Below are 22,070 nucleotides of genomic sequence, written 5' to 3' on the forward strand. Positions count from 1 at the left end.
AAGTCCTAGACACCATTCCCAGAGATTAGATCGATCTACTTAAGATCGACCTAACTCCCTGGGGCTCACGCTAGATAGCTGTCAGCCGAGCGGGCACGATAGTTAATTACCCCCTTATAGCTTGTAGTAGGCGGGACGGACATTTAAGCCGGATTATCTGACAGTAATCTAGTGAGACCCCCGCGGGGATAAAAGCTCTGGGAATACGCCCTTAGTCTATGAAATACTGGACCAATGGTGGAATGCTTAATATGAGCTTTTTTGTCTTGTTTTCATATGGGAACAGTTGTCATGAATCAGTGCAATTTAAAGTGCCAAGTAAACAGGCCTTAAAATTATACTCTTCGGTTTTAACAAGAGGGATCTTTTTCTAGGTGTCGTGTCCAACATTAGGACATTCTATGGGGCCAAGTTATCTCATGCAGTCGGCGCGTGCAGTCACCTAGGAGTACTTGTGCCATGGCGGCTTCTTTGTACAACACCGATGAAAAAATTAACTCAGCTATTACGTCTGCATTTTAAAATAATCAGAATTTACATTTACCGCGCCACTTTAGATGAGTAAGTTGGATATTAAGGACAGCGTTCGAACGACAGAGCTAAGGCGATCGGACTTGGAGAAGGTAGAAGGCGGATATGAGTTCCAAGAGATGGGGAGTTACCTGTAAGAGGTTGTAGATCAACAGTATGTAGATACCGAACGTTGATGAATATATCGTATTACTGGTCATTATTTAACCTACCGCTAATTAGTCAAAACAGAGTTTTCAGACATCCTGAACAGGCCTAGGGCGAAGCGTATGCCGTGTCTAAAGTGACTAGGCTCATTGAAAGCTTCAGTATTTGGAGTGGATGCCACATTGGTGCCAAATCACCAATGGTAAAGTCATTATTCCATATTAAACTCTTTAAAGCATTTCCAAGGAATGCCGTGTCACTTGAGAGTTCTGGTAGTAGCCAGATGAGGTCACGCGTAACATGGACCGTTGCTGTACCTAGACACTGACATTAGGTTCTTGGTGGGGCATGTAACTCTTTTAAATGAAAATAATTTGGAAAATATGGAGATCCAAAATATCACTTTCAATTGCTTGTCGTATGACGATAAAAATTAATGTATTTTAGTTTGCTTCACTGGCGAATTCAATTAATGAACTGATGTCACAATGACATCTAAAACATAATTAAAATTATTAAACCACGATTTAATCTTTACTTTATATTATCACTCAGCAAAATAGGAAAAAAATCTGGTGAATTATGGTTTGGAAAAATATTCCTTATTTAATGTGAAGTCTGTATAATGATTGTTGAAGGAGGGTCACGGAGGTTGGTTTTTATATTTTTTTTACCAGATTTCGTTTGAAAATGCATGTCACAAACAAATAAACGATCACAGTCACCTGTATTATCTAGTATTTTTTTTATAAATTGCACCAAATACTGTTATCTGTATTTTTTACTGTTCAAACTTAAATATTCATTGTTTTGATATTATGATAAGAGATTAGTATATACGATTTATATTTTTTATCGTGTATACTAATCTCTTACCATGGCTCAGAGATCGAAGTGACGGGTATCAGCTTGTAATCAATTATATGTAATACCAGTACAGCATTGTCTCTTTGCTGAGAGATGGCATTAAATTAAAGTTAATCATTATTTTAGGACAAGAAATCATTTATTGAAATAATCGACTCATATATAGATAGGTGTTTGAAAATAAATGTATTGGAAAGCATGTCATGTTAAGCCTTCGATGTCATTGTCTAATTAATAGTCAGTGAAAAGTTATTCGGTGCAGAGCAGTACAAAGTGTCGGGTGTAAACGGCCGTCGACGACGGTTGTCTAGTCCAAGGATTTTCTGTATTTCTGGTTTTTGTAACCACGTTAATTTCTTTCTAATCATGGGATGGGTATGGTCCCAGTGTTGAAGGATGAAATCCGGTGTCACGAGATACGATTGGTTGCCTTTCAGTTTCGGCTTCCCTGGAATCTTTATGTAAGGACCTGGCTGTAGAGTACCTGGACTTTGGCCCGAAGACGTTCCTTTTAATACAGCTTCAATTAATGGGTTGACTTTGGTAGGGTTAGTTTTTGTTTTTTTCAGCAAAGCAGACGAGATGTAGTTTCGCGGTGTTTCGAAATGAAAATTGTGCTTGTATCTGTCCTTTGAGATCATTCTATTTGAAATGCGATTTGTAACATGCAACGAGTTGCACTGAATGCGATAGCTATGATACAACATCGAGATCAACTGACGAGTCATCCAGGCGCCATTAAACCGCGATTCATAATCTAGGTGAAAATCATACGGAATGAGAAATGACAGTGAATCCTTGTGAAAAGCATTCAAACACTCGTCAAAATCCCAGTTCAAATTTACGGGTTGTTTTTTATTGACAAGTTGTCTACCCATATCTCGGTAACGAACGTGTCCTACAGTCGGTTGGTAATACATAAGAAACTCCTCGAACCTCTGAAAAGGGTCCGAGGCCATCTTTGGCCAAGGTTTCCAATTGACCTGTCCGTCCGACTTAACCGAAAGCTCCAGGTCATCGTCCATGAATATATAATAAAGATAACCGCCGTCTTTCATTTGGGCCGCTAAGTTCACTGCGTGCTGAAGAAGCACATTTCTTCCGGAAGCAGCGGAGGTGTCTGGGGCGTAAATGTCACCTGACCTATCTGCAAACGTCATCCAGATGACGTCACGTTCTTTCGTTTCTTGTAATCCTTTGATGACCCCCTTTGTTGGGCTCTCAATGAGATACACAAATCGCTTCCCAGTCGTCTGGCTGTATTTTCTCGGCCGTATAACTGCATACCTTACCTCAAATGTAAAATCTAGGGACACAGGTAGGCCTATCCGATAATTTGGTCTTTTTGTGTTTTGTGACGTTGTGTCCCCGTTGCAGCTGTTGTTCACCCAAGTCCTTTGACTCACCCATAAAAATAGAAACACTGAGGCCACTATGATAGTCGAAAGAAAAATGCATCTCTTAGATATCTGCATTGCCTTCGGTAGTGGTATTTTGGGACATTCATCTACGAACTCTCACATCTGAAATCTAGAAATATATATAGAAATACTTTTTGTTTGTTTATTTGTATTTGTTTCTTTGTTTTTTTTTTTTTCTAAACCCATGCCAAAATCATATAACAACAAAAGTACTGGTATATTACGTGGATCGATACATTCGAATGGTCTAGGTTGGTAAAAAAAAGAGTTTATTTTATGTAGTTTTAGAACTAAATTTTAACACGTTTAGAGCAAAATATTGTTATTGTTATTTTTAGTCAACACTACACTTGTTACTGCCATTAAGCTGTGCCCTTGTTTATCGTCAACTTTATTGCTTTAGAAATTGGTGTAAGATAGTGATCGGTGCGCGTTGCGTCCTGACACCGGACCTTATTTTGGCAGGAGCATTGGCATCGTTGACAACAAAGGTGTGAACTATATAGCTACAATCCAGTTCCACTGTTTGCATTTTAAGTTTTGTTTATTAGATATGAACCCCTTACTATGTTTTTTCGACCACAAAAAAAAAAAAAGCTGATGATACTTCATCAGCTCGAATTAGAAAATTCACTCGAAGTATATTTGATGCGACATCATTACCTCATCACATGTCAACTTTTAATTCTGCATTATCTAAACGAATAAGGTCTTGGTAGTCATCTTGTGAAACCACCTTGATTTTCAAACGTAGCTTACAAAAGAAGTGTTGAATAAAGAAGATATTTGAAAGCTTAATGAGCTTGAGTCTGAAAAACATTAAGAGTCAATTGTTGTGGAAATTCTGATTATCCTAACTGTAAGCAATTATTCTTACATAAATAAGATTATAACAGTTATAACACTCTCCATGGGTTTGAAAAATCCCTAAAATACTTATTTTTGCAATCCACGTTCTTAGCAGGAGAAGAGCTTAGCCAAACTTATTGTAGAATCATACACCGGAGATGCTAAACACAAAGCTTAACGTGTAACACTGCCAAACATGTTCGGTCTTTTTTTTTTGTGAAGGGCTTGAAAACCATACGTGTTTCACACAAAGGAATTCACCTGGACTTTTGGTATGCTGCCAAAGAGGCTTCGCAAATGCATGGCGATAAATAAATTATGTCTCACTTTTGTCCAGGTGCACCCATACTGCCCTTGAACATATGATTTTAAGTAGATTGTGTGTAAAAGAGACAAAACGTCAAGGTTAATAATGTGCTGCATGTGTTTACGTCTTGGGAGTTAAACCTCTATAATTAAAAGTTGACAAACATTGTGTTTGTAAAGTAATATAATTGGGGCTATCCTGATTGCGGTGGAGGTGATAGAGGATTGTGTCGTCCCTCTGGGGTGGGAGTTTTCTGAGAGGATAAAGGGGACTCCATGTTGGTGGTGGAGATATTTGTACATGTGTGCGGCAGTGAATAAAGAAATATTGTTGGGCACCTTCGTTTTTTTTTTTATTTTGAGTGGAAGCTATGGCGAATGTCCTGTGTAAGTGACAGTATTCATTTAAGTATCAGCCCTAATAAATTGTGTAGTCCCATCTCCCCTCCGGTGCATTTCTGCATGTACACGTATCAAATAAATGTCATGTTGATCTTGGTGAAATTGGTTTTTGCTAATTGGATATGAATTGTGATGTTCAAATTTAATTAACTTGATTGATTATTGAACAGATGATTTCATTCCCATCGAATTGTGATCACTACCCCGCCACCAACCCCCCTCCTGCAATGGGACCATATTGTTGGCCGGTTGCATCCATCGCGAACCCCCTGCTCAGGACCGCTTTGCTAAAAACATTTTCCATGTCTCGATAACCGTCATGCATTTCAACAGATATCTCGTTAAGTGTATGGTAGCTGACGATTTTGCTGATAAGCATTGACCTATGTTCTGTGTAACTGCCTACCACTTTAGATACGGTTGCTTGCTGAAGTATCATGTAAACGAATACAGTCCCAGCTGTAACTGCGGTTAAGCACAATATATCCGAAACGTGCACAAAATATATTTACAGGCCAATATGATAATATATCAAGAGAGATCAAGAGAGAGTAGAATTTGACCAAAGACGTTACGTATACATGAATTCTAGTCTGGGTTCATTTACACCCCTGTGTATACTATAGTCTGGAACCGTTTATTAGAAGTGTGTAGTCTGGTCAAGGTCAAACAATTCCCATATTTACTCTGGGCAGGGGTTATCAAAATGTACGCCTTTAATGTATAATTGTAAGTGCAGTTCTTGACGTAGCAAAAAGTGTTAACAGGTGTGAAATGGGGCACGTTACCTATCGCTTAAAGCTCAGTCGATGAGTTAATTAGGATGGGGATTAGTTAATTATATCACTGGCACAAACTCATGGCGAACTACAGCCATCTTGGGATATGTACTTTTTAAGGTTGATGAAAAATCGTTTGTACACTTAATATATCAAATAAACGCTCATATACAGACTTAACATTTAATATGGAATATTTCAGTTTCAAAGGTATACCTTGGTAAAAATGCGTTCTTTTTTCATAAAACTCAGATCTCACATAAAATATCTGACTGGAGAAGTGTGAAGTCAGGTGTGTCGCTACCAATTAACTGACTACCAAGTCTGGTGCACTGCTGCATTGTGTAATATGCAGTGTTTTAATTGGGTAGTGCCCCTTTGGGATAGCCAAAGCTTGGCTTTGGCGAAGCATGGTGCTGTTAAAAAAGTATCCATATGTCGGTAACTACTGCATAGAAGAATTTGAAATGTTGCATGCAAGCGGTCAGTTTTGCAGTGCTTAAAATGAGTTAAACAATGTTTTACAAAATTGTTAATCTGTAACAGAATGGCGCGAAAAAGACAGACATTGCCAGACAGATTATTGTGTCAAACGAAATGGTCAGCACAGTTTTATGGAGTTATACCCAGACTGATGTACCTACACAGAGACCACGGCCAATGTATCGCCGTCTTACCACCAGGGTACAGGACTCAGTGTCCTTCATGATATGCTGCTGCAACTAAATAAAATCCACCCAGTCCGTTCAGAATGAGGGGCAAATTGTGACCAAAACGCGTTTTTCAAGGCTCTTAGCGAATACCAAACTGGTTTAAGCAGGTTAGGATACCAAACGACCTCTGAGGAAGCCACTGTAAACAGTAAAAAAGTGTCGTTTGTTTCTCTAATGAATTGAGGACCATGACCGTTTCTGGGTAGAACACTGAAACCGCGTGGCTTTCTTTATTGAGGTCAGATTTCACCTGTATCGCTTAACTGGTCCAAACAGAGTTTACAGACATCCAGAAGAGGCCTACGACAAGTCGTGTGCCGCTTCTGAAGTGACTAGGGTCATTGACAGCGTCAGTATTTGGAGTGAATACCACATTGGTGCCAAAACAGCAATGGTAGTCATTGATAAAAACCTAAACCAGATGAAATAAAGGAATAATGTGGGAACCATTTGACTATCATTTGATAGGGGGCACCTTAGGAACAATTTTAGGTTGCACGATGAGATTGCCCGTTCACACAGAGCACTTTTAATAGCAGATAACTTACAGAGACGAGGAATTGAGCAGATACATTGGTCATCAAAATCGCCATATTTGAACCACATAGACAATACGTGGATAGGTATTACTCTCCGAATCAACGGCCTGCGTGTCCTACAACAAAACTGAACCAAACTGGACAAGTTTTGACCGTTGCCTGGTATTTTTTTTCCAGATTAAACTCTAAAAACCTATCCTAAGGAATGCCTTGCCGCTTGAAAGCTCTGGTAGCAGCCAGATGAGGTCAGGTGTAACAGCCATCGTTGCTGTGACAAGACACTGACATGAGGGTCCTTTGTTGGGCGTATAACTCTTTTAAAGACGATAATTTGGAAAATATAGAGATCCAAAACATCGCTTTCAATGGTTGCCGTATGACCTAAAATAGGCAATGCATTTTTGTTTGCTTCACTGGCGAATTCAGGTGATGAACTGATGTCACAATGACATCAAAGAGATAAATAAAAGTTATTAAAACGCCATTTTAATCCTTATTTTCATTTATAAGTCAGCAAAATCGGAAAAAACTGACGAAAAATAATTTGGAAAAAAATATTCCATATTAAATGTCAAGTCTGTATGTATTTAACAATGTGTTGAAGATATCTTAAATAGTTATAACATATACTTCATGATTACTTGTTAATTTGTTTTATACCACTGCCCTGAACCAATACCTTTTCTACTTTTGGCTGAGGTGGACTCTATATGGGTACTTTTTCCACGGCTATTTTTGACAATCAGAACAGTTAACGGTGTTATTAAGTTTTGCTGTTCAGTTGCCTAATGTTTATAAATATACAACAATGAACGTTAAGGGTTGGATATTGCTAACAAATAATTTGGGCGGTGAAGGAGAACAGCGAAAAAAAGTCTGATCTCGAGAGAGACGATAACTTTAATCTTAAATAATAAGGTGTAGTTTTTACACATGCTGCTTTTTATAACCTAGATCCACCATATATAATTGATCTAGTCAAACATTATAGCCCACAAAGATCCCTGAGGTCTGGTGACAAACTTTTACTGAAAGTTCCCAAATCAAAGTTAAAAACATATGGTGACATATCATTTTGTGTAGCTGCACCAGTAGAGTGGAATAAGTTACCAATTTTTATTAGACGAATAGAATCACAAGAATCTTTTAAAAGGGAATTGGAAAACTCACATTTTTAAGACATTTTATTCATGAATTTAAAATTTTACACGAAGGAAACCTTGGTTTTTTTACTTTTAATTACTGTTTATTACAATTTAGTATAGCTCTGATTTATATAATATATATCTAAACCATTTTATCTATAAACTTCTTTGTATTTTATGTGGTACAGTCTATTGAACATTTTATGGATTTTAGACTCGAAATAAATAAATTATTATTATTATTATAGCATTTGAGACAAATTTTAATACTATTTCACGATTATACAGCATTGGTCAAAAAATTTGTCCCACCCCCATTTCCATGTATTTTTATTTACAAATGATCACCTCACAGCTGTGAACTGTTAGAAATAGTGCTTTTTATCACGGATACCGTGTCTAACATGATTAATGGTTAAAAAAATACAAAATAGTGGTGAAAATATACATATTTTATACCATTTAGTAAAATTTATAAGAGGTACCCCCTCAAATCGACTGTTTCACTGTTACTTCTACAGATGTAAAGAAATGTCTATAAAATTGAAAAGGTGCCATCAAATGTCACCAAATTCACACACAATTAGCATTAGGGTGTGCTCGTTAAAGATCACGTGCGTAACAGCGTGTGCATCTACCGCGTACTGCAATTATCTCCTGTAGACGGCGCGACAAGCCTTCAACATGGGTAACAATTCTGTTATGTGGGATATTGTCCCATTCATCCTAAAGAGCGTGGCGGAATTGGTCAAGATTATTTAGGAATTGGTTCTCCTCTGCAATGCACATTCCAACTTATGCCACAGGTGCTCAGTAGGATTAATATCAGGACTCAAAGACGGTTGTCCCATCCTCAGAGCCCTGTGTTTCTGCAACAAATCGTTTGCCAGACGGGAGCTGTGAGCAAGTGCGTCGTCACAATGAAGCCAGTAGTATCCCTGAAGTCACCTCTTGCAAATGGAGTGAGATTTCTGTTGAGAATGTTACATAAAAATACCCCTGTTACGTTTTGTTCCAAAAGTAACAATGTACTAATACCATGGGCTTGGAATGTTCTCCAAATGCGGATTGATCTAACACCTCAGGCGATATTATCCTGCACACACCCTTCCAAGAGGCATTTTTTAACATGTCTATGGACCCTCTTTGACCATCGATGGGATACAAGAAATAATTTGATTCTGCATCAAAATCAACCTCCTTCCAGTGATGGATGGCCAGGTTCAGGTGCCTGTGGGATCACTGAACGTAGCATTCTCAGCTTATATCTCATTCCATCTTCAAGAACTGACTTTGGGGTTAACTTCAGGCTTTATCATGACTGCACACTTGCTCACACCTCTCGCCTGGCAACTGTTTGTTGAAGAAACATAATGGTCTAAGGATGGAACCACCATCTTTGAGCCCTGATATCAAACTTACTAATCAACTGTGACATGTATTGGAGTGTGCAATGCAAAGGAGAACCAACCCTTTAAAAACGTGGACCAACTCCCCCAACTTGTTTAAGAAGAATGGGGCAATATCCCACAAAACAGAATTGTAACCCGTGTTGAAGGCTTGTCGCGCCGTCTACAGGAAATAATTGCAGTACGCGGTAGACGCACATGCTGTTAGGCACGTGATCTTTAATGAGCACACCCTAATGCTAATTGTGTGTGAATTTGGTGACATTTGATGGCGTCTTTTTAATTTTATAGTCATTTCTTTACATCTTTAGAAGTCACAGTGAAACAGTCGATTTGAGGGGGTACCTCTTATAAATTTTACTAAATGGTATAAAATATGTATATTTTCACCACTATTTTGTATTTTTTTAAACCATTAAAAATGTTAGACACGGTATACGTAATAAAAAACACTATTTCTAACAATTAACAGCTGTTAGGTGATCATTTGTAAATAAAAGTACATGGAAATGGGGGTGGGACAACCTTTTTGACCAATGCTGTATGCATGGGTTCCTTTCGGCAGGTAACATGTATGAATTATCATTTACCCTTTTATTGGATGTCTGAAAAAGGTCTTTGGCATGGGTTCCGAATATCAAATTTTAAAATAAAGAATTGAAAATTAATTTTAGAAAAAGGTTCTGCTACTGTTTACTATCCAAAGTACCTTACCTGTGTAACTTCTCCTTGTTTCAGACCAAACACCTGTTATGAATCAACATCTTATCGATTTTTACCAGTGACGTTCTAAATACAACCCTTAGTCAACGACACCTACCGGTGAAATTTGACAAGAAGCCCAATGGGAGAATCTCACCATCGTTCAACACATGTACCAGTATGAAGCGAGGATGGTAAAAACCGCACTGGAAATAAAACTTACTTAATATGTTACAGTTTATGTCATTTTCTCGACAAGGATAGTGCATTTTGGGTATTTGCAAATCATTTGTTCTAGAGTGGATAACTGCAGATTCGCCAGGACCCACACAGGACCCCCAAAAGGCGAATGATTATAAATGCCAGGAATATGGAAAAACACAGGAGTCATAAATATTTTGAAATATAATTTTAAAACAAATACGAAAGAAATGACACTGAGTGACTTAAAAAAGTTTTAAAATGTAGTATCCCAGGTTGTAGATTTAAAAAAATATGTTCACAAACATAATTTCTGATAAAATCTCAAATCCGGTTTAACGCTCTTCTGGGTCTTCCGGAAGACGGTCAGATTTTCAAGTTTACATTGACACAACGTCAAAGGTGAAACCAAACGGCATCTCAATGCAAAACCAAATGAAAATAAAAGCATCCGAAGTCATCTTACTACGAACGTACAGAGCAGGCCTATCAGTGAATACGATCCAACTTGTTTTGATTCTGTAGCTTTTCCGGTATTAAAGCACATCATACCACATGTTATCCATGTTCGGTAGAAAAATGACATCTCCTCGGAGGAATCATTTGCCAAATATGTTTTACTCAAAATGCCCATGGTTGCAATCGCACTTATATTGGTGCCATAGATCTTGAACTTAAATTGAGCTATAACTAACTCCGTATGGCTTGCATTTCATCAAAATGTGCTATCTTCTTGGTTTGATTATCAGAGAGAAAACTTTTGATTTTTTACTATAAGAGAAAATTTGCGTCACCGCTACTCTTTTTATCAGTTTTGTTTGTTTCTTTTTTTTTAATGCCCCTCCTTTCCTATCTTGGGCCCTTGCTTCTCAAGACTTTTCATATGTTCATACAGTACCCGGGGCAAGTCAGCAGTCGACATTTGAAAGAGTAAAGACTACTCAATACTTAAACTGCCGAGGTGTGAACAGCTGTGGACGTCATCATGCTCCACAACGTCAAAAGTGAAACCAAACGTTATCTCAATGCAAAACCAAATGAAAATAAAAGCATTCAAAGTCATCTAACTAATCTCAATCTGAATATAAAACAAACTCCGAGCTCCGAGTCGGGTTGTCAAAAACGACTTCGTGTACGTCATGAACTTTACCGTTCATGTCAGGGGCTGGGGTTCCGTGGGCTGAAATGCGGCACCCGGATTATCGATTGCGACAGCAGGTCTACACATGTACACCCAATCTGGCGCTCTCCGTGAGGAGGTTGAAAGTTTCCATCTGATCAATTCGTACCAACGGAGCTGTCGTGGCTGCATGGTAACGCTGCTGACTTGCATACAGGCGGACTCTTCTTCCCTGGTTTGTATCACAGCTTGGTGGGATTATCAGACAGAAAACTTTTGATTTTTTACAAAGTTCGCGTCAAACGCTGCATTTTATAGTACAAATGTCTAACTTGGCATAAATGTTCCTTGGGCCAAAAGAAAATTTTTTGTCCAAAGAGACGCCCTCTATCGATACATTAGTTAGCATAAATTATGCAAATTATGTGCCAAAATATATAATATTTCATATTTCCATTAATTTTTGGCCTAGAAACATGTATAGATTATCAAACCTGACTAAATTAGTGACAAGGAACCCATTTTTGATCATTTGGAAGCAATTGGTGGCCATTTTGTGCCTAAAATCCAAGATGGCCGCCATCCGCCATTTTGAAAGTGGACATAATTTTGCTATTTTATGTTGAATTTTGTAGCGTTTGGTCTAACTATACTTGATATATATATCGATTCTTACTATTTTGGGGGTGCAAAAGTCATTTTTGATATTGTTATGGTGATAGTAGGTGATTTGAAGGAACAAAGAGGGTGTTTTAAGTGCCTACCAAGATATGTGTGAACGCTGCAAAACCATGGATATTGATAACCCGCATTCAAATATATCTCAATGCAATTTTTTGTTATATACCATCGCTATTGGACTATATTATGAGCAAAAAAACACATTTTTACCATTATGGAGGCCATTGGTGGCCGTTTTATCCCTCAAATCTAAGATGGCCGCCAAAACCCATTTTGAAATTGGGCATAATTCGCTATTTTGAAACTATATGTATTACATCTTTGTAAATGAGTGATACGTCGTTTTATATTATATTCTGGTGCAGAATTCATTATCTGTTTCATGAAATGTGAGTACAAACTATTTTAGCCTCCAAAATCAATATGCATGTAGGCTTAAGTTGTCAAATAGACTTACATGTGCCATGTACAGTAGTCTAATTAGTACAAAATGTTTTATTTAATCCTAAAGAGCTTGAAACAAGCGTCAGAGATCAAAATGGCTTAATTAAAGGTAAAGAACACATACCTGGTGCTTTGAAGACAATTGGTAGCCATTTTGATCCTCAAATCCAAGATGGCCGCCAGTCACAATTTTGAAATACGGGTAAGGCATAACTCATCAATTTGAAGCTATTGCTCTTACACTAGCATGTTATACATCGTTTCTAATCATTTGGGTTGTAGAAGTCGGCCTTAATGTGTACTTTTTATCGACAGTACGTACGCGAACCGTGAGTCTCTGCATTGCATTTTGTGCTAAATAAGTGGAGAACAAAGGGTCTTATTTCGAGCCCAACCTTCAATTAAAAGCTTACTAACTTAAATGAAGCGTAGAGAATCATTTCATATGTGTAAAAAGTTCCTTACATAGGATTTGGTGATTTTTTTTTCATATTCTTATCTCAACCTGTACACCCCTTACACATGTACGTAAACACGTGAATCCGATACAGCACATGCGATTAGTGTTTGAAGAATGTTCTACAAAATACTCTTTGTCAACAAGAAATAATCATGTAATACCAGTATAGCATTGTCTCTGTAGCGCAAGACGTTAGATCATAGTTAATCATAATTTTATGAAAAGAAAACATTTATTCAAATGATCGACTCTAATGCAGATAGACGTTTGAAGATAAGTTGGATGGAAAGATTCTGTAAGGCCTTTTGATTTCATTGTCCAATTAATAGTGAAAATTTATTCGGTCCTGAGCAGTACAATGTATCGGGTGTAAATGGCTGCTGGAGACGGTTTTCTAGTCCAAGGATTTTCTGTATTTCTGGTTTTTGCAACCACATTAATTTCTTTCTAATCATGGGGTGGGTATGGTCCCAGTGTTGAAGGATGAAATCCGGTGTCACAAGATACGATTGGTTCTCTTTTACTTTCGGCTTCCCTGGAATCTTTATGTAAGGACCTGGCTGTAGAGTACCTGGACTTTGGCGCGAAGACGTTCCTTTTAATACAGCTTCAATTAATGGGTTGGCTTTGGGAGGGTTAGTTTTTGTTTTCGTCAGTAAAGCAGACGAGATGTAGTGTCGAGGCATTTCGTAATCATAATTTTGTTTGTACCTGTCCTTTGAGATAATTCTATTTGAAATACTATTAGCAACATACAACGAGTTGCACTGAATGCGATAACTATGATACAGCATCGAAATCAGCTGACGAGTTATCCAGGCGCCATTGAACCACGATTCACAGTCTAGTTGCAAATCGTAAGGTACCAGAAATGACAGTGTATCCTTGTGGAAAGCATTCAAACACTCATCAAAATCCCAGTTCAAGTTCACGGGTTCTTTTGTATTGACAAACTGTCTAGTCATATCTTGGTAACGTACGTGCCCCACAGCAGGTTGGTAATACATAAGAAACTCCTCGAACCGCTGAAAAGGGTCCGAGGCCATCTTGGGCCAAGGTTTCCAATTGACCTGTCCATCCGACTTAACTGAAAGCTCCAGGTCGTCGTCCATGAATATATAATAAAGATAACCGCCGTCTTTCATTTGGGACGCTAAGTTCACCGCGTGCTGCAGAAGCACATTTCTTCCAGAAGCAGCGGAGGTGTCTGGGGCGTAAATGTCACCTGACCTATCTGCAAATGTCAGCCAAATGACGTCACGTTCGTTTGTTTCTTGTAAACCTTTGATGTCCCCCTTTGAAGGGCTTTCAATGAGATACACAAATCGCTTCCCAGTCGTCTGGCTGTAATTTCTCGGTCGTACAACTGCATACCTTATTTCAAATATAAAACTTAGGGACTCAGGTAAGCCTACCCAAGCATTTGGTCTTTTCTTGTTTTGTGAATTTGTGTCCCCGTTGTCTCTGTACTTCACCACATTGCTTTGACTCACCCATGAAATAAGAAACACTGAGGCAAGTATGATAGTCGAAAGAAACATGAATCTCTGAGATATCCGCATTGTCGTGGCCGTTCCAGTATGTTGGATCATTCATGTACGAATTCACACATCTGAAATCTAAATATATATATATAAATAGAGAGAGAGAGAGAGAGAGAGATCTAATGGTTTTGTTTCCTTGTTTGGATTTGTTTAATTTTTTTTTTAATTTCTAAACCCATATATATACTATAATCATATATCGATTATAAAGTATTCTACATACATCGATACTTTGAAGTGGTCTCGGCTGGTCAAAATAAATGTGTTGTTGTTTCTTTTATGTATCCCGAGTTTGATGTCAGCACACGCTATTAACACACCTTTCGGGGTTTTGCAGTTTACGGATCTTTGCACGATGAAAACATGTTAATGTTATATTTTATTTTACACACAAATATATGTAGCGTGCATTGGGCTATGTTGTTCAGATTGTCACGCAGCTGTTTTAACTAGCGGACCAGACTTATATTGAACTTTGTAAATTCGGACATTGGTCACGTGGTTTAGACCCAATTTTATGCCCATTTGAATTTGCACGTTTTAAGTATTTTTAATGGGAAATGATGAATTGACAGCTTGTTTTTCGTGAAAGACTAGTCTGAAAGGGTGCATTGGTGTACAAATGAACTTCAGTTTAACAGCGGGATGTTTTTTACTCCTCTATCGTGGCACTTTTTAGATCACCAACCTCGTTGTGGGAATGGAATATAACAGGCGTGTGTTTACACAATTTTGAATTTGTTTTTATGTTTTTAATGGAAATGTCAGTGGGAAATAACAATTTGGATTTTTTCTAGCAAGTTCTGAATATGCTTCTTACTTATAGAAAGTTTTATATGACCAGGGCTGTGCCAGTTCTATTAAATCACCACTTCCTTTGTATACATCTACATGTATGTCATGAGGACCTTGCTATATTTACCACTTTGTAATTGGGTACAAGTATTCTTTTGCTACAATTGTTGATTATATCCTCCTCTGTAATTAGAACTGATTAGATGCACACCTTATCATGGTTGCAATTTGGGTGATCTTTGCTATTGTCTAAAACACTATACCTGTGATTTAATTGTCTGACTGTTTTTATACCTGCAAAATTTACCTGGTCAGGTAAAATGGCACGTCCAGACAGGGGGCATTATAAGCTATCTGAAACATAGACTGTGATGCTTGTAGAAAATTGTCTCGTTAAATTTCCGAATGATCATGCAAGGGGAAAATGTACAGTTATTATTTTTACTCTTTTCAGGTCTGTTATGGCCAATGAACATGGGGAAAAGAAAAGGTCACCATCTTCTGTTACTACTCCAGGCAGACAGAGGCTGCTGCTATCACAAAGAGATGCGGCATAGAATTTTAAATTAGAATTAACTAATTGAATCCATCCATTGCATCTTACACTGCTGTCTGACATTTAATCCTTATTATACATTTGAAATCTCTATCAAAATCCTATAATACTGCTACATGTACAAGCAAATAAATAACGTACAAGAATCAAATAATATCCATAATACAGGGGCGGATCCAGATATATTTTCTGACAGTCTTTCAAATTATCTTTGCATCCATCCTCCATTCAACATCATCCGAAAAAAAAAAAAAAAAAAAAAAAAAAAAACTAAGTTATCGTCAATGGAAACTTGAAAATCTGACCGTCTTCCGAGAGACCCAGAAGACTGCCTCAATCTGCCCCTGATAATACACAGACAATTTACAGGTATATGACATTCTGATAAAAAATCGTATATGCTTCCTACAAAATATTAACAACACATTTCTGATCACAGAAAAAAATGTCCTGTGTGTGCACTTTTCATTTTGTGTCAGCACTATTCATGATGATAATAAATGCCCATGAAGGTGTACGCCTGTTCAATATGATATGTAAAGGAGTCAGCCTTCCAGTCTACAACGTGCAAGAGAGCGGCCTTTCAGTACTTACCCAATGACGTTTTCTCTCCACTGACATGATTATGATTTTTAAGAAAACCATGTGAACTGCATTGTTATTTTTATTTTGCACACTTATCACAAACAATTTTTTACTTGTATTGACAACAAAACTAATTACAAGCATGGATTTGTATTTAAACTTTTGATCAAAATAAAAACAACTTGTAATTTCTACTTTATATAGGCCTACTATAAGCACGTAAGTAACCTGTGCTGTTATCCAATACCTGAGAGGGCACCTAATGGGGCACTGTTGTTTATACATGTCGAAGGTAAACCAAATAGCTTCGTTAGGTCGTCGTTGTGGAAAACTCAGCTTTTACATAGTCAATTCATTGAAAAATCTGTATCAATGATCATAATGTGTGTAATGTGGTCTCTGTTATCCAAATTTTGAATTTACCAGTCGATAACATAGGAGTATTAGTATTTTTTCTGAGGTTTTCGCGGTTTCCGTATGCCAGCATGATGGGCTGAGTTAAGGATTGTACTCGCGTATTCTCGCAAGTTAACGGACTACTCTGTGGATTTCCACAGGTGACCCCCCGTCGCTTTGGCCTGTCACTCGTACACTTTGTCCCGCCCCTTAACAATAGACAATAGATTGCCACCCGTTTCCATTCCCTCCGATATAATTCCCTGGTCCAACTCACCTGCCAGAGAAAAATCTTGGCATCTTAAACTGTATCAAAAGTCCATTTGAAAAAGTTCCCATTGATTTTACCTCAAAGCGGCTAGAAATAATACAGCAAGGTGTTATACAGCTAACCCCGTGTGAGCAACGCTGACAATTAGCTTCCAAATCCTGCCCTGTTAGTAATTTTTTTGTTGCACAGTTAAAGGCCGGTATTGAATCAATGTGTGAGTGCATTGATTTCCTTACTCTTCAGCCTCAATAACATAATGAACTCATTCTGCTTACCTGGTTATTATTGATGGAGTTACTGGTAAATGTATTAGTGAAGGGCTGGCTTGCAGGGACTGAGAGAGAGAGAGAGAGAGAGAGAGAGAGAGAGAGAGAGATGAAAGGAAAAAGACTGATAATTGAACAATATCACAAGTATATATGTTGACCACCCTCAAATATGAAAAAAAATACAAAGAAGCTTATCCACAAATGTACACCTAAACACTGAAGTCTCCATATCCGAAATGCTTCAGCAAAACATTTGTAAAATAGACAACAAAAAACATATCAACAAGAATACAACCAGCATAAAGGACGTTTAGCACTAACCAGTGTTTGACACCCCATTTCCATAGATTAGATCGACCTACTTTAGATCGACCTAACTCCCTGGGGGTTCCCGCTAAATAGCTGTCAGCCGGGCGGACACGAAAGTTAATTAACCCCTTACAGCTTGTAGTAGGCTGGACGGACATTTAAATCGGATTATCTGAAAGTAATCTAGTGAGACTCCCCGTGGGGATAGGTCGATCTAAAATCTATGGGAACCCCCAGGGAGTTAGGTCGATCTAAAGTAGGTCGATCTAATCTATGGAAATGGGGTGTAAGTCTAACCAGTGGATAAATTCTCCTAACACCTGTTAACTAAACGGCAGTTGAAGTTGTGTTTCATAAACAGCGTTTAATCAGCATGTTAGTTAACTGACCTTTAAATATTATATCCAGTTAAGCACTGGACAGTTAACTAACCGGCTGTTTGAACACTGTTTATGCAACACAATTTTAACCACCTTTCAGATAATGGGTGTTAGGAGAATTTATCCACTGGTTAGGCTTATACACTGGTTAGTGCTAAACGTCCTTTATGAAACTGGGCCCAGATTGAAGTGTGCAATATACACCCCTAAGAGTACAATCCTGGGAGAGACAAATTTAAAACAGACAAGTGACAAATACAGCAAGGACTTTATCTTTGCAATGGAGAAAAATTATCTAGGTTTTCAGAAGAAACATAACTTTGGAATCATTAAAAAATATTACTAGTATTCTACATAGCATTTTTGTACTTTTACTGTATGGAACAGTACTAAAGGGCAGCCTGTTTTCCACATCAACAAAAACAAAAAATCAAAAATAAGGAAAAAGAATACAGTCTCAGTACATATTATTAAAATAACTGCATTCAAGTCTCTTTCCTTCATGAATCCCCTCCCCAGTGTCTGTCAGGTGCTCTTCTCATGCCTCTTCTCCCCAGGCAACCGACCCACAGCGCTACCATTTAGATTGGAAGTTGATGTCACATATTGTTTTTTATTAACTAACACAACACTGAAGTTTCCTGCCATATTACAAAACAAACTGGAATTTCAGAACTTTTTTTAACCTTTTCAAGTCCCCCAGGATAAGTGCGTGATTGTTTGATATAAAGATAATTAATATTTCATGCTACTTATGTATTTAAGTTTGTGGTTATTTGTACTGGGATGGTAAATCTATATTACAAAACTTCATAAGCTCAAGGGGCTAACTCATTATCAATTGACTGTATGATTTGTTATGCTTTCTGTTCGTTCACTTAAGTAAATACAAGAACTGGAAAAAAAATCACGAATGTCTCAAGACAAAATAAAGAACACTGGCACACCCTGTCTGTCAATGCTGGGTTTTGTAAGGTTAGACATTAATGTGTTTACTGTTCTGCTTTTCTCCATTGTGATGTTGCATTGCTTTCTTTAATGACTATATGTTAGGACTGTTACAACATTGGCAACTTTATCATACCTAAGACAGGTATCACATGACACACACTCCACACACAAGTTGTGTCTTGTGTCTTCTGTCAACTTAACTTGTCTGGTTTATCTTTGCTAAAGAAAAACAGGTCACTCACACCCACGTGTGTGTGTGTGACTGTGAGAGAGAGAAAGAGAAAAAAGTCTTGTTCAGCAGTATGGGCATGATGGATAAAAAGAAATGCAAATAAAATAATTTTTCATGAACTGATTTTCCTCACCTACAAACTAAGCGACTTGAAGGTTCCTTCATCCAAGCAGAAGAAATTATATCCAAATTTAAGTATTCCATATGCTCTTATTCTCAAAGTTCCTCTCAAAGCGACCATGTCTGAAAAGTGTTCAGGTTTTTATCTAAACGAAAAATGTTGACACCTTCCCGCCTGGCATCCAGATGTTGTTTCTTTGCCGACTTTTCACTGCGACTAATGAAACGTACCTAGTGTCAACATAGTCACTACACCCCTGTGCCTGACACTTGTGATCTTTCTTTACTCACTTTCCTTTTTTATTTGAGGGACAAATCAAAGGAGAAAAAGTCTGATTCAGATGGCATTCCTGATCAAATTAACATTATTTTACTGGATTTCACACTTTATAATGGAGGTTTGGGTTTCGTATCATTTCCACATAGACAAGTGTATAAACAAATCTCTATAACTGTCCCTAAATAAGATCCAAAGGCAGATTTTAGGACACTGGAAAACGGTGAAACTATATATATATATATATATATATATATATATATATATATATATATATATATATATATTTGATAAAATTATGTTTAAATCACTGACAAATGCCATATTTTTTCCAGCAAAATTGCTTTAAAAAATTGGTTTTATCCAGAAAACAAAAAATTCAACAACATATCATTTTTTAAATTCATGTAGCTAACACTTTAAGGAAAAATCAACTTACAACAAAGGTATAATCAATGATATAAAATATTATAACTGAGTATGCAGAGTACTCTCTGTTCTATAACATGCTAGTACTACAGTATATATAAGCATGCGTAAATATTACCTGGCAGTCACAGGCAAACAACATCAAGTTTTAATGGCGCGTTGTTATGTTGTTCCGTGTAAGAAAACAGCCTCGTTAATACAGTGTTTGCTCTACATTTCTATACGCAAGTCAGAATTATTGATAGGTCACTGGACAAGGATAAAAACGCACCTAGGATATTGGTGACTGACCCACTTAACTGACAATAGATAGTGTGAGTGATTGGTTTGGGTAGCAGACATTCAATCCTTTCACATTTTTTAGTTAACAATCCCAGTGTATATCCGATACCTCCCATGTAATTAAGCCCCCCTTAAGCCTACAGTAAATAAGTCTAAAAGTTTATTCTCTACAGGTACCAAGGCTCAGGAGAATATTTTTCAACAGATATCTGCAGATATTGGGCTATTAACTAGATGTGCACATTCCTTTACAGAAGGGAATTTTGCCACAACAACAACTAAGTCATCACCTATTTGTTCCCTGATACAGAACTTTAAGTTAGGTTGCCACAAGCAAACTTCAGTTCACATATTCCAGTACTTATAAAACAGTCAAGTCTCTCAGACTGTGCTCAGCTGAGTCATGTTAAGTCAATGCAGCATACTTACACACACAAAGAAATCTTCATTTTTAGAGATTGGAAGAGTACTAGTACACAATTGAATATACTTAATGAACTAAAGTCTAGCTGTTACTAGTACATGTGTTTTCTAGAACTAGATTCAATAATCATTCGACTTAATAATTCAATATAATTTGCTTTACTAAATGTATGTAAGTGTTCCTCTCTCCTTGAACTTTTTCTCTTTCATCTCATATATGTTACTTTGTAAATAGTATCATTCAAGTATCCTCTAACCTTTATAACATCAACTAGACACTGTGCATTTTCTAAAGCTGTAGTTAATTATTTAGGTTACAGCGTGTTATAGTTATTGCACATTACCTACCCTTTCCATTACTCCCCCTTTCTCTCTTGTCCCTCCAAGTCCCCCAGGCATTACCCTAGGTTCTAGATTCCGGTATTGCCAGCTCGATCTTGATTTCATATATAACCCATGTCGCAATAACAGGCTCTAGTGCACAGCGGCCATGTTAGGCTCCAGTCAATCAAATAGAACGGCTCCGCAGTGAATCTGCAGTTGAATGTCATCAGACCAAAATGAAACGTAAAACAGATTTAATTCTGCTTTATTTAATTTTATTTGTTGTATTTAAGATATGTAAAGTGAGAAATAAATAAAATGTTTCTGAAAGAAGAAGGTATATCCAATGTTTTTGTATTTTTTGCTTATCAAGGAACATTTAGTCCTGAGATATTACAATACACGTGCTTGCCGTGTGCCAAGTTTGACAGCTACACCCGATACCACTATAAGGGCTTCGCAATGGCTACACCAAAATCAATTTTTAAAGCAGAATGTTGCTTGTATTGTGGCACTGACCTTCGACTGCAAGATATTTTCAATTCAAACTTCTAAATCCGCTTCAGACACTTTGATTCTTGTCTCGTCTGCACGAGATTACATGTATGTCAGCGCAAGGCGGGAAAGGCAGCTCCAGGCGGAAAAACCTGTGACGTACGAGACTTATGACTTCCAAATATGGATCCAGGCGGACACAGCTGTGACGTGTGACTTCCAAATATGGAAGCGCCCCAGGCAAAATTTTGAAGAAGAACGCCCTCAGTTTGTCGCTGTTCGTCAGAGCTAGTGAAAGTGACTCCAAGCTGTATTAAATACTAAACAAACTAACTTTCACGTTGCTCTGACACTCAGGGTACCAGGCATACGTACTAGTAGCTCTGCAAATATCCCCATTCAAACACAACACAATTTAATGAACCCGCAGCTCCCAAATCAATTAATTGCAATTAACAGCAATCATTGGGTCAGTCATCTCCATGTTGATTTACGAATTACATTGTTCGTAAAGACTCGTATGATATAATATCTACAGCTCAACATGCAAGCACTAAGCTGGTTACCAGATAATGCTCTCTAATTCATTTTACAGTGTTTGCTACTTATATCAGTCATGGGCAGTGCTTTATGACCACATTGGGGTTTCAGTGGTCAATGAGAACTCATTTTTAGAGTTAAGTTTCTGATGATCACCAGGCTCATAGTCGTAGTCG

At 37.6% G+C, this 22,070-nt stretch overlaps 1 protein-coding gene across 5 annotated transcripts; it reads right to left on the reverse strand.

Moving 5' to 3' along the window:
• Positions 1-1,702: 1,702 nt before the first annotated feature.
• LOC147759129 (uncharacterized) lies at positions 1,703-21,462 on the reverse strand. 5 transcript variants are annotated; one of them, XR_015331614.1, is made up of 3 exons: positions 21,379-21,462; positions 20,884-21,069; positions 1,703-3,068 (listed from the first exon to the last, which is right to left on the reverse strand). XR_015331614.1 is itself a non-coding variant. In XM_086998510.1 (3 exons), the coding sequence occupies exon 3, from the start codon at positions 14,306-14,308 to the stop codon at positions 13,028-13,030; it is 1,281 nt and encodes a 426-aa protein (XP_086854636.1). In that variant the 5' UTR covers positions 14,309-14,335; positions 20,884-21,069; positions 21,379-21,462; the 3' UTR covers positions 12,293-13,027. The 5 variants fall into 5 exon arrangements, 2 of the variants coding, with proteins under 2 accessions (XP_086854636.1, XP_086854637.1); XR_015331612.1 differs by having other exon boundaries at positions 1,703-3,075; XM_086998510.1 differs by lacking the exon at positions 1,703-3,068 and adding an exon at positions 12,293-14,335.
• Positions 21,463-22,070: the final 608 nt, after the last annotated feature.

This window comes from Lingula anatina, unplaced genomic scaffold, assembly GCF_051362555.1.
Source record: "Lingula anatina isolate TDL-2025a unplaced genomic scaffold, LinAna3.0 unanchor82, whole genome shotgun sequence".
NCBI lineage: Eukaryota > Metazoa > Brachiopoda > Lingulata > Lingulida > Lingulidae > Lingula > Lingula anatina.